The 13,327-nt window shown below is 38.9% G+C and overlaps 2 protein-coding genes across 2 annotated transcripts in view; both read left to right on the top strand.

Annotated features, from left to right (window-relative positions):
* Positions 1 to 430: 430 nt before the first annotated feature.
* On the top strand, positions 431 to 6,474 carry srsf3a (serine and arginine rich splicing factor 3a). The gene is made up of 7 exons (XM_085407007.1): positions 431 to 563; positions 1,343 to 1,389; positions 2,737 to 2,947; positions 3,032 to 3,166; positions 5,669 to 5,707; positions 5,826 to 5,912; positions 6,027 to 6,474. Exons 2-7 carry the CDS (start codon positions 1,383 to 1,385, stop codon positions 6,052 to 6,054), a joined length of 507 nt encoding a protein of 168 aa, XP_085263133.1. The 5' UTR covers positions 431 to 563; positions 1,343 to 1,382; the 3' UTR covers positions 6,055 to 6,474.
* A 139-nt stretch (positions 6,475 to 6,613) lies between these two features.
* The window catches only part of rab44 (RAB44, member RAS oncogene family), a 34,851-nt gene continuing 28,137 nt past the window's right edge, over positions 6,614 to 13,327 (top strand). The window contains exons 1-2 of the mRNA XM_085407822.1: positions 6,614 to 6,948; positions 7,270 to 13,202. Coding sequence (XP_085263948.1) covers positions 7,288 to 13,202 — 5,915 coding nt within the window. The 5' untranslated portion in view covers positions 6,614 to 6,948; positions 7,270 to 7,287. The remainder of the gene's footprint in view (positions 6,949 to 7,269; positions 13,203 to 13,327) is intronic.

Below are 13,327 nucleotides of genomic sequence, written 5' to 3' on the forward strand. Positions count from 1 at the left end.
TAGCCAAAGTAGACTAAAAGGGATTATGAAGTTTAACTCAATGTAATAGCAGCTTTTAGAACTGAAGAAGGTTCTTGGATGAGAAGTGAAACGTCTTCACAAAACTTAAAGTCCAGTCGCTCCTTAGACTAATAGCAGCTTGGTTCACTTTATTATACCTTGATTATCCTATGAAGTAACACATATAACAGTAATATTTAAATATAATGATGTGATGATGGAAGTAAAGGCGCTTTTTAAAAAATTCAGTCATGTAAAATGTTCTAAACTTTCTCTGGTTACATTTTTCTGTTATAAAAGTTGGGTGAAGATCTCACATGTTTGCTAGTTTAATGTGTTGTGGCAGACATTCCACTTTGGTACAGTAGGTGGCAGTATAGACATTTATCGGTGTTTTAATGGCGTTTTACACACGCAGAAGAAGAGTGGGCTTTTTCTTTTTTCCCCCTCGCTCTTCCGCTTTACTCGAGGCGCTAATAAGCTAACAGGCTAGGCCTGCTGCTCAAACGAGCGGCGTGAAATCTTCTGCAAGCGGTTTTTTGTTGAGTTTTAGCTGTAAAAAGGTGAGTTATATTCCATACAGGAAGGTAGGTTCGGTCTTCCACACGTTTCTCGTGTGAATTCAGCTAGGATGCCGATTCGCATCGCGACGAATTCTTTTGTAAATCGTTTCGCGGTAATAAATGCTAAATTTGCTAGCGTAACGTTAATCCTCGCATGGTTGGTTTTGGAGGGTGGTGGAAAACTTTGCTGCATTATCGTTCGGATGAAAAGTTGGACTCAAAAGTAATTTGTAATATTCTTAAGAAATGTCTTTTTAGAGTAACTAAAATCCAATTTTAATGTTACCCGTCAACAATCAAGCTAAAGCGAACTATTTTTGGTGCTGTTAGCCTGGAAATGTATAGCCAGTGTTAAGGCTCAGGAGTCTGCTAATAGAAGCCACCCCATTTTCTAGCTTATTGTTGTATTATATATTATATACCTCTGACCAATTAACCAACATAGTTTTATTCACCATTCATCCGAAAAGCACCAAAGAAGCACTAAAGAGACCGCCCCACCCCCAAAAAGAAACGCGTTGGCTTTGGATTTTTTTTTTTTAAGTGTGCGGTTGTTAAATATTTAAAAATCCTGTGTAGGTACTGCAGTTATAAGCAACCCAGTCATGTATAAACCTGAATGAGACTCTTTGTTAGAAAAGGCTTTGCAGTGCTGCAAAGTGAATGCAAATATAACAATTCACTGATACCAGCTTTAAATGGGGCCATAGATTAACTGTTCTCAGAGCTGTTTGACTGTAACTGTTTCTTGTAATTTTGTTTTGTTTTTTTCTTTTCAGGGATAACAGAGTCTTGGACTTAAACAAGAATAAATTTGAAATGGGAGGTATGACAACTCAGACAGTTAGTCGTGTAGCTTTTCTTGCTTTGTTTTGCAGTAGGGAGGTGCCCTGGTGTCCCATGAAACAACACAGAACATGCTAAGTGACTTTAAAAGAATTACAGTATTTGTGAACTTAAGGGGTGTGTCCAAAGACCAAAGTATTTTTTTCCTGAGGCCAGCGTAGTTCCTAAGAGCAATGTTCTTGGAATTGCTTGGAATAGGAGTGGCATGTATTGATGGTATTGTTAAAACGCCAGCAGCAATGGGGCACTGAGCATCTCTCCCAAGCTTTGTGATTGGGTTGTTTTACTGGTTGCCAGGCCTTAAGATCTTGAACTTTTGATAGAAAGCTGTGCTTGTCACTTTTTACCCCATCAAGCAGAACTGGGACAAATGCCATGCAGACAGGCTTTCCCATTGCACACATGCTGACAACCATCTGAGCAACAATGGATGAGAAGTGAATGTTGCTTCTCTGAGTATCCATGTCTACCACAATATTGATGTTAAATATAAAGGTCTAGAAGAACAGTTCGTTCACCAGGTCAGTAGCAGTCAGGTAAAGTAGATGTTATGTATCATAGCAACCAAATTGTCTGTGCTGAAAATGTGCGGTGACTTCTAAGTGCTCTCAAGTATTCTCAGCTGGACATTTTCAGAGGATGGCCTAGCATTATCGTCAGGCAAAAAGTACTTTGCTGGACACAGCCCCTAATTCAAACACTGCAAAGCTAACAGATGGTGACTCCAATGAATGAGTTTGTCAATAAAAAATTATATTCTCTAAATATGTGCACATTACACAAGAAGTTAAAGAAGACAAAACCATTTACTGAATTACCACAACCACTGTTTGTTCTGTGTCATGGTGGACTCATGCTGTCTCGTCAAAAAAATTTTCACACTCTAGTTACATGTGGCTCCATCACTATCATGATAGTAGTACTCAAAGCACTTTAAGCTCTTTCTGTGGACAGTCTAAGATGCAGGGCGGTAGACTGAGCTTTCACCCCAGCTTTTATTATTTATTTATTTATTTATTTTTTTGCTTGATTGTTTTTTCAAGAAAAAGAAGTTGAAAATTGGTGAAATAAAATTAAACAAGGAATGGCATTAGTTGACTTTATTTTACATGGTTGGCTGCAGAAATAAGTCTTTTAAAGTAAGGCTATGTACAGTAGATCAGAAAACTTTGAGGCTGGAAGGGCTTTGGATTAGTCAACATAGAAAAATAAAATATTTTAATGCAGGTTAACATAATTTACATTTAATTTGCACATTTTGATGAATGATACGTAATTTGTTCTACTTCATCGTTTGATGGGTGTTTGTGTTTCTGTCACTTTTAAGACCCTGCTTTTCATCGAGACTGTCCCCTCGACTGCAAGGTTTATGTCGGGAATCTGGGAAACAATGGAAATAAGACGGAGTTAGAAAGAGCGTTTGGTTACTATGGTCCTCTAAGAAGTGTTTGGGTTGCCAGGAATCCCCCAGGTTTTGCTTTTGTAGAGTTTGAAGATCCCAGAGATGCCTCAGATGCTGTGAGAGAATTGGATGGCAGGTAACTCCTTCAACATGCTACACTTATTAGTAGTTGTGTTTGATTTTTGCATTGCTTTCTGCTCATTTGTTGACTTCTGTTCAGAACCATGTGTGGCTGTCGAGTACGCGTTGAGTTATCCACTGGAGAAAAACGCTCCAGGAGCCGTGGCCCTCCTCCATCCTGGAGCCGATACCCTCGAGATGATTTTAGGCGACGCAGTCCTCCTGTTAGACGCAGGTATGCATTTCCTACTTGACAGTTATTTTACTGTTTTATTTATCTGTAGACATTTTTTTCAAACAAAATTCTCACTTGCAGTGTTCAATAAGAGTACAAATGACAAAGCACACGTTCATTAAATACACACTTATTTTTCAGCTTCTGATTTTGGCAAAACAGTTTTAGATCGACTAAATGGCCAAATATATTAGCAAAAATCTAGTTTCTTACCATCTATTTTTAGTTTTGTCATAGTCTAAACTGAAACTAAGCAAGGAATCAAGTTTCTGACAGCTTGAAACAAATTGTTTGCACACTTGCATTCAAGCGTTCTTGCCTTTTTTATTTCTTTAAAAATTAAAAAAAAAATCTGTGGCTGTATTCACAAAGTGTCATACTTTCTTTTTAAAGCAAACTAAAAGTGCCAGACTAAAGCAAAGAGGGGGGAAAAAAACATTTACATAGTAGGCACTCATTTCATTACAGTTTTCACTCATAAACTGGAGATCTCAACTATTCTTTGGACATGTGATTGTGCTGTTGTGAGTACAGTCGGGTAATGCCTGGTGAATTCGCATTCAACAAGTCCTGTCCTGCCAGCTTTCTCACCAAAATTAAGTACATTATTTTCAGGCTCTATAAGACAGAGCTCTGGAGTTTCTAACCCGTCTCCCCCAACTCAGCAAGTGATGAGTTTTGTTTAGTTTTTTCATTTTTCGTTTTCATGTTTCTACTAATTGGCCACTTGAGAGCTACATTCAAGCTTTTCGATATTTTGTGAATACGGCCCCTGATCCCACGAAGATTGAAGTAATAATTTTGATACAATTTATTTTTTTTTTTTTCATTGTTTTATCATTTCAAGGGTATATTAGTGGCAGGTTATGTAAACGGTTAAATCTTTTATTAAAATATAACTGTTGAAACAACAAGCTCTGCCAGAGTGATATTATTTTACAAAGACATCTTCAGAAGCATAGTTAGCCCTTCATCTCCCATCAAATATTTTTACACTTACATTCTGCAGGTGTAAATTTTATTTATATTTTTTTTCTGAGTTCAGTTGCCATCTATTAATAAAACTGAACCCCGTTTCAGAGTCACCACCACGCTTCTCACCATCTGAGTCAATCAACTAGTCTTCTTTCAGCATCATGTGACTGCTGACCAGTGAGCCCAAATCAGCTTGGCTGGTGTTGTCACATGACCCAGGCGCACCGCCAGTCGTCAGGTTCCACCAAGCTTTTGGTTCCTGAGCATGCAGTTCCCAGCATCCTCCTCCTTCCTCCAACCTTTACCCAATCGACAGCGGTCCACTTCACATTATCAGCCAATCAGCGTCTTTACTCTTTCTATTCTCCAAACATCTACTGTATCAGCGGGGACAGCCCTTGGCTTACATCCCTTCCCATCCCCCACCCCCCCAAAAAAGGCAGGGAAAATCTACAACTACCCCCCTCGAACCAGCCACCAGGCAACTTCATATCTCCAACATTTGCATCTTGTGGCAAATCTTCTCTGCAATTCGACCTCCCTCACCATCAGTCTGGCTTCCTTGCGTCATTTCTATCTTGTCCAATTCCCCCAAAAATAGTAAGTTTCTTTTATCCTGCTCTTTGTAGTTTTAATGCTTAATCTAGCTTTCATAGCTGCTTGACAGTTTTCTTCAGCAGTTATGTAATTTGGAGAAAATTCAGTGCAGTGCTGCAAAAACCGGTCAAGGAATTTTGACCACCATTCTTTAATTTCCATTTCAAAAATGAACTACATTTATCTGGTGTTCATTGTAATTGTTCTACTGAGTGCATTTTCAGGGCTCGACATTAAGCTATCTTGAGTGATAACCACAGGAAGTAAACTTTTTTTCTTTGCAGTTTTAATTTGTTTGTTTTTTTGTTTTGTTTCTTTGGGGTTTTTTTTCTTTGTTTGTTTGGGGGGGGTTTTCGGTTTAAAGACCCTTTTACTTGTAGGTTACCCTATTTTTCGTTGCTTTAGGATGTGTCCCACATCAAAGTTTCTTTTAACAAAAAACAAAAATAATCAGTCTTTCCTGTGTTGCTGCTAAAGGAGGTATTTTACTTTTTGGGGAACATTGTGCACAAGGAGGATCACAGTAGATCGGTGATTGAAGAATGTTTTTATGCTTGGTTTAAAAAAAAAAGAAAGGAAAAAAGCTGTCACATAATTTGTTTGGTCTTTCTCTCAGACAAGCCTTAATGCCGAGCCTTGATTTTGTTTTACATTCTGATATCTTGCTCCATGATTTGTGTTCATTGGACAAAGTTTCCTTATAAACATTTGACCAGTTCATGGATACAGATGATCATTCTGTTAACAGTCCAGGAAGTACGTGTAACCACGTTTCCACATGTAACCCATGTTTCTGTAGGGATCAAGAAAAACTAATTTCAAAGGTTGTATTAGAGATGGGAAATGTTAAATATGCTCTCTTAATATTTCTAAAAAAATGTTTTCTTCTTAATTTTCTTTTTAACTCCTCCCCCCTCCCCTACATTGTAGATCGCCAAGGAGACGGAGCCTCAGCCGCAGCCGCAGCAGGTAGCCATGTCACCTTTTGTTTTTTGTTTGTTTTTGGTTTTTTTGGTTTTTGGTTTTTTTTTTGCGCCACACATTTGTCTATGGCAAATGATAAAAATCATTAAAAACATTTTTTCAGGTCTGTTTCAAGAGATAGACGCAGATATCGGTCTGCTTCCAGAGAGAAGAACCGTAAGCGCTCAAGATCCTTCTCGCGATCGAGGAGGTAAATCAAAATAACTTTTATATTTATTGTTCTTGAACTTCAAACTTAATATTAAGCTAACAATTTTTTTCCCCATCAATTTTGCATTTATTCACTGGTTGGTTTGTTTTACAGTCGTTCCCGGTCTAATGAGAGGAAATGAAGATCTTGGAAAGCTCATCTACCGGCTTATGCTATGGTTACAAAAAAGTACATTTTTATAGTCTTTTCTTTTTAGATTTTGTTGGGTAGCTCATGGCAATTTAAGGTTGGCCATGTTTGGGTCTTAATGGTCTGTTGAATGATCAAGAAAGGTGTAAACTGTTTGTTTGTTTGTTTTTTTTGTTTTTTTGGGGTTTTTGTTAAATTCTGTCTTGCCCTGCATGCTTTGAAAATGAGTACTTGGTTTTACTTTTCTTTTTAAAACTGTTTAAAGTCATCATTTCATTTTCTTTCCTTTTTTTGGTTTGGCTATTTATTTTACTATTCTTGCTCGGTTACTGTGACATGGTATAGAGGGAGTGGTGTGGGGTTTTTTTTTTTTTGGTTTTTTTTTTTCTCTCATACCAGTAACAGAAAAGAAGACTCTTAACAAATGCTGTAAATATGGTGCTGTTATTGTAGTCTATCCCTAAAACATGATCATCTGTAATTAATTTTTTTTAAATGCCTTCCTTTGCGAAAGAAAGCATTGACTAGATTCTTTTTTTTTTTTTTTCTCTCTTTTTTTTTTTTTTGAATGTCTGAGCTCCAACAACATGTACTGATACAGTTTAACATCTTGTTCAATAAATGTTTTTCCAAGGTGTTTTCTGTAACATTTGCTTTGTTTTCATAGTTGCATACACTAGAACTAAAAAGGCAAATGCTGAAAATGAACCAGTTTTAAATTCAGGAAGTACTGTAGTTTGCTGCAAATGTAGCCCACACAGGAAGCTTGACACAGTTGCCATTGAAACACCCCCATGTGTGAAATGTAACTCCTATTGAACAGAGGCATGACTTGACATAACACAGCAGCTCATGCTGTGACACGAGGAGTTGCCAGATTTCGGTGGTAAGTACACGTGGTGTTATAAGTTTTGTTTTGTTTTTTTGTAGAAGACATTTAGCTAAATTTACGCAACTCATCAATCTTATGTTTAGGTAAATGAAATAGTTGCAGTTAACGGCAGCGTTTTCACTTGCTTGCCTAACATTTGGTGTTAGCACATTTGGTGCACATGTTAATGTATATTGGTGTCTCGCATTGTTTTGAATATTTTTTTATTTTTTTTATATTCAGTCAACTACTTTTAGTGTTCTGTTCTAAATTTGTATGCTGTAGATTGCAACTGGATTTGCAAATACATTACATGACTGAATATTTCATGTTTAGGAGAAAGGATTTCAAGTCATGTCTTCGCAAAATGCAAAGAAAAAGCGACTTGGGTCACGACGAGTGGCACAAAGCCAAAATGAAGTACCTAAGGCTGATGAGTACCACTTAACAGAAGCTTCCTCTGTGGCACAAGGCTACGCAGCAGACGAAAGTACTGAATCTTTAAATGTTTTATCCAGCCGAGAGGATTCTAAACCAGAAACTCGACATCCACCTTCAGCAGAGGTCAAGTTTAACCGGAGAAAAATTGGGTCTAATCGGCGCAGTAAAGGAAAGCAGTTGGTAAATGATTTAGAAACTGAACCTTACCGCAACCCTGGAAAGGAACTTGAGGAAAAAAGCAGGGGTAATGAAACCTTTGAAACAATACAAACGCCACGGGCAGTGGAACGTAAGCAGCAGGAAGAATTCAGTCAAGGAAGTGATCATGTGTCTGCACTAGCTAAGGACTGTTCAGAAAGTACACATGATAAAAATTCTGAGGGTGAAATGGAAATGTTAACTCCTGAAATCAATAATCTGCAAGAGTGCAACCCTTGTAGAAATGAAATCAAGCTTGAAGAGATTGACAAATCTGACATGCAAAGTGAAGAAATCAAAGAAAACATGCATCCTGTGGCTCAACAGTCATCCAGTGAGGAGCCTTCAACTGCGTATTCTGTAGCAGAAATACAAAGTACAGAAAGCGATGACAAGAAGATGCTCAGGCAGGATGGAAGGTTACAGGGTAACAACTTGGTAAATGAGTCACATGTAGAATTTGAAGCTTTAGAGGCAGTCACACCAAACATAACCACAGATAAAAACAGCCCGGAACAAAATATTGAAGTCGTGTGCAGTGCTGAGCAGGAAACATTTTCATCATCAAAAGAGAAGTTGACTGCAAATGAGGATCCTTGTAGCTTATCTGAAGTTAGAGAAGCATGGCAATCAGAAAGTGCTATGAATAAAATACATGAAGTGAACATTAAGCCCATAGAAATACAGGACATGTACCAAAATCAGTACTCCTTTAAAATTCAGGGTATTGATATCACGGAAAATGCTGTTACTTACTCTGAAAAACCAGAAGACCAAACTGAGATGGATACTCACTCATCTGACATGAAAGTAAAAAACAATGTATTTCACACAGAGCAGGAACATCTTAATGAAAAACAATATGCATATCCTACAAATAACAGACATCCGGAGAGCTTACAGGACGAAAATGAGGATATTCAGATGTATGATTCCAAGCAACAAGTGATCACTGACATAGCAGTTAGTCAGTTGGTAGCCACTGAAATCAGCAATGCTAACAAGTCTGTTGATGATTCTGTGTCAAATAATTACAAACAAAGTGAGCATCAAAGAAAAGAAGGACATTTAGAAACTCTAAATGAGGAGAATGAGGACAGTGATGTTGATATGAGAAATGGTTCAGTACAAACTATACCATCTGAAGTAAATACTCTTTTGGAATCCCAACTTGAAAGCAATAATGTGACTTCAAGTGAGCAAACCCATACTGTCTATGACTCCATTGGGAAAAGAAGAAAAATGGGATCCACTCGAAGGAGTAAAGGAAGACAGTTGACAATTGGTGATGAAACCCCTGAAACAACAGAAATGTCAGAAACAGAGGCTACAAGACCTGAAGAATTACTGCAAAGAAATGAGCATGTTTCTGTGTCTGTGCCACATGACAGCTCCATTTTTACAGTGTCTACACCTGCTTATTTTCCTGAGGTCCAGAAACCAACAGCAACAAGCCATCTTGAGATTAGCTTGAACAGTTTAATTCCTCAAAGTGAAAACCTTCACGAAAATCAAGATGAGCAAGATTTTAAAGTGGTTTCAGATAAACCATTGGAATCTGGGATGGAAGAAGTGGATGAATCTGAAACTGCTCTGCGTGAAGAGGTCAAAGATGCCAATCACTCAGATGAAACTGTCAGGAAAATGCATGAAGATGAGGTTGAAAGAACAGAAATTCAAGAAGTGCTGCAGAATGATTTCTCATCTGAAAATGTGATTGATGATGCCACAGAAAACTCTTCCTTTACTTCTGGAGACTTAGGCCAAACTGAAAATAGCAACACTTACCAGTTTCAAGTGATGGTGCAGAGTCCTGATGAATCTGTAACCAAAGTGGAAGTTTCAACTCCTGATGACAAACAACCTGAACAGCACTTTGTGACTCAAGAAAACGAGGAAGGTGACATTTCAGACGGAAAAGGTGGTGGAGTCTCTCCACAATCTCCAACCTCATTAACAACTCCACCTTTTGAGTCCCAACTTCAGGACAATACTGTAAGCACAGATAAGCAATCGCATGCGGTCACCGAATCCAGGGGAAATAGAAGAAAAATGGGATCCACTCGTAGAAATAAAGGAAGACAGCGTGATAAGGAATTTAAAGATGAAGATGCAATTGGTGATGAAACCCCTGAAACAACAGAAATGTCAGCAACAGAGGCTACAAGACCTGAAGAATTACTGCATTTAATTTCTGAAAGTGAAAACCTTAAGGAAGATAAAAATCAGACAACCTTTAATGTGATTTCAGATAAACCATTGGAATCTGTGATGGAAGAAGTGGTTAAATCTGAAACTGCTCTGCGTGAAGAAGTCAAAGATCCTCATCACCCTGATGGCAACCAAGCTAAACAGCACTTTGTGACTCAGGAAATCAAGGGAGGTGATGTTCCAGATACTAAAGACAGTGGATTCCCTCTACAAGCTGAACTCTCATTAGCAACTCCACCTTTTGAGTCCCAACTTCAAGAGAATACTGTGAGCACAGATAAGCAATCCCATGCGGTCACCGAATCCAGGGGGAATAGAAGAAAAATGGGATCCACTCGTAGAAATAAAGGAAGACAGCGTGATAAGGAATTTAAAGATGAAGATGCAATTGGTGATGAAACCCCTGAAACAACAGAAATGTCAGAAACAGAGGCTACAAGACCTGAAGAATTACTGCAAAGAAATGAGCATGATGTTTCTCTGTCTGTGCCACATGACAGCTCCATTTTTACAGTGTCTACACCTGCTTATTTTCCTGAGGTCCAGAACCCAACAGCAACAGGCCATCTTAAGATTAGCTTGAACAGTTTAATTCCTCAAAGTGAAAACCTTCACGAAAATCAAGATGAGCAAGATTTTAAAGTGGTTTCAGATAAACCATTGGAATCTGGGATGGAAGAAGTGGATGAATCTGAAACTGCTCTGCGTGAAGAGGTCAAAGATGCCTATCACTCAGATGAAACTGTCAGGAAAATGCATGAAGACGAGGTTGAAAGAACAGAAATTCAAGAAGTGCTGCAGAATGATTTCTCATCTGAAAATGTGATTGATGATGCCATAGAAAACTCTTCCTTTACTTCTGGAGACTTAGGCCAAACTGAAAATAGCAACACTTACCAGTTTCAAGTGATGGTGCAGAGTCCTGATGAATCTGTAACCAAAGTGGAAGTTTCAACTCCTGATGAAAAACAACCTGAGCAGCACTTTGTGACTCAAGAAAACGAGGAAGGTGACATTTCAGACAGCAAAAGTGGTGGAGTCTCCCCACAATCTCCAACCTCATTAGCAACTCCACCTTTTGAGTCCCAACTTCAGGACAATACTGTGAGCACAGATAAGCAATCCCATGCGGTCACAGAATCCAGGGGAAACAGAAGAAAAATGGGATCCACTCGTAGAAATAAAGGAAGACAGCGTGATAAGGAATTTAAAGATGAAGATGCAATTGGTGATGAAACCCCTGAAACAACAGAAATGTCAGAAACAGAGGCTACGAGACCTGAAGAATTACTGCATTTAATTCCTCAAAGTGAAAACCTTCACGAAAATCAAGATGAGCAAGATTTTAAAGTGGTTTCAGATAAACCATTGGAATCTGGGATGGAAGAAGTGGATGAATCTGAAACTGCTCTGCGTGAAGAGGTCAAAGATGCCAATCACTCAGATGAAACTGTCAGGAAAATGCATGAAGATGAGGTTGAAAGAACAGAAATTCAAGAAGTGCTGCAGAATGATTTCTCATCTGAAAATGTGATTGATGATGCCACAGAAAACTCTTCCTTTACTTCTGGAGACTTAGGCCAAACTGAAAATAGCAACACTTACCAGTTTCAAGTGATGGTGCAGAGTCCTGATGAATCTGTAACCAAAGTGGAAGTTTCAACTCCTGATGACAAACAACCTGAGCAGCACTTTGTGACTCAAGAAAACGAGGAAGGTGACATTTCAGACAGAAAAGGTGGTGGAGTCTCCCCACAATCTCCAACCTCATTAGCAACTCCACCTTTTGAGTCCCAACTTCAGGACAATACTGTCAGCACAGATAAGCAATCTCGTGCGGTCACAGATTCCAGGGGAAACAGAAGAAAAATGGGATCCACTCGTAGAAATAAAGGAAGACAGCGTGATAAGGAATTTAAAGATGAAGATGCAATTGGTGATGAAACCCCTGAAACAACAGAAATGTCAGAAACAGAGGCTACAAGACCTGAAGAATTACTGCATTTAATTCCTCAAAGTGAAAACCTTCACGAAAATCAAGATGAGCAAGATTTTAAAGTGGTTTCAGATAAACCATTGGAATCTGGGATGGAAGAAGTGGATGAATCTGAAACTGCTCTGCGTGAAGAGATCAAAGATGCCATTTACTCAGATGAAACTGTCAGGAAAATGCATGAAGATGAGGTTGAAAGAACAGAAATTCAAGAAGTGCTGCAGAATGATTTCTCATCTGAAAATGTGATTGATGATGCCACAGAAAACTCTTCCTTTACTTCTGGAGACTTAGGCCAAACTGAAAATAGCAACACTTACCAGTTTCAAGTGATGGTGCAGAGTCCTGATGAATCTGTAACCAAAGTGGAAGTTTCAACTCCTGATGACAAACAACCTGAGCAGCACTTTGTGACTCAAGAAAACGAGGAAGGTGACATTTCAGACAGCAAAAGTGGTGGAGTCTCTCCACAATCTCCAACCTCATTAGCAACTCCACCTTTTGAGTCCCAACTTCAGGACAATACTGTCAGCACAGATAAGCAATCTCATGCGGTCACAGAATCCAGGGGAAACAGAAGAAAAATGGGATCCACTCGTAGAAATAAAGGAAGACAGCGTGATAAGGAATTTAAAGATGAAGATGCAATTGGTGATGAAACCCATGAAACAACAGAAATGTCAGAAACAGAGGCTACGAGACCTGAAGAATTACTGCATTTAATTCCTCAAAGTGAAAACCTTCACGAAAATCAAGATGAGCAAGATTTTAAAGTGGTTTCAGATAAACCATTGGAATCTGGGATGGAAGAAGTGGATGAATCTGAAACTGCTCTGCGTGAAGAGGTCAAAGATGCCAATCACTCAGATGAAACTGTCAGGAAAATGCATGAAGATGAGGTTGAAAGAACAGAAATTCAAGAAGTGCTGCAGAATGATTTCTCATCTGAAAATGTGATTGATGATGCCACAGAAAACTCTTCCTTTACTTCTGGAGACTTAGGCCAAACTGAAAATAGCAACACTTACCAGTTTCAAGTGATGGTGCAGAGTCCTGATGAATCTGTAACCAAAGTGGAAGTTTCAACTCCTGATGACAAACAACCTGAACAGCACTTTGTGACTCAGGGAAACGAGGAAGGTGACATTTCAGACAGCAAAGGTGGTGGAGTCTCTCCACAATCTCCAACCTCATTAGCAACTCCACCTTTTGAGTCCCAACTTCAGGACAATACTGTGAGCACAGATAAGCAATCCCATGCGGTCACCGAATCCAGGGGGAATAGAAGAAAAATGGGATCCACTCGTAGAAATAAAGGAAGACAGCGTGATAAGGAATTTAAAGATGAAGATGCAATTGGTGATGAAACCCCTGAAACAACAGAAATGTCAGAAACAGAGGCTACAAGACCTGAAGAATTACTGCAAAGAAACGATCATGACGTTTCTCTGTCTGTGCCACATGACAGCTCCATTTTTACAGTGTCTACACCTGCTTATTTTCCTGAGGTCCAGAACCCAACAGCAACAAGCCATCCTGAGATTAGCTTGA

Source organism: Rhamphochromis longiceps, linkage group LG5 (genome assembly GCF_057381845.1).
Source record: "Rhamphochromis longiceps isolate RC_006_pf linkage group LG5, R_longiceps_female_GT1.1, whole genome shotgun sequence".
Taxonomy (NCBI): domain Eukaryota; kingdom Metazoa; phylum Chordata; class Actinopteri; order Cichliformes; family Cichlidae; genus Rhamphochromis; species Rhamphochromis longiceps.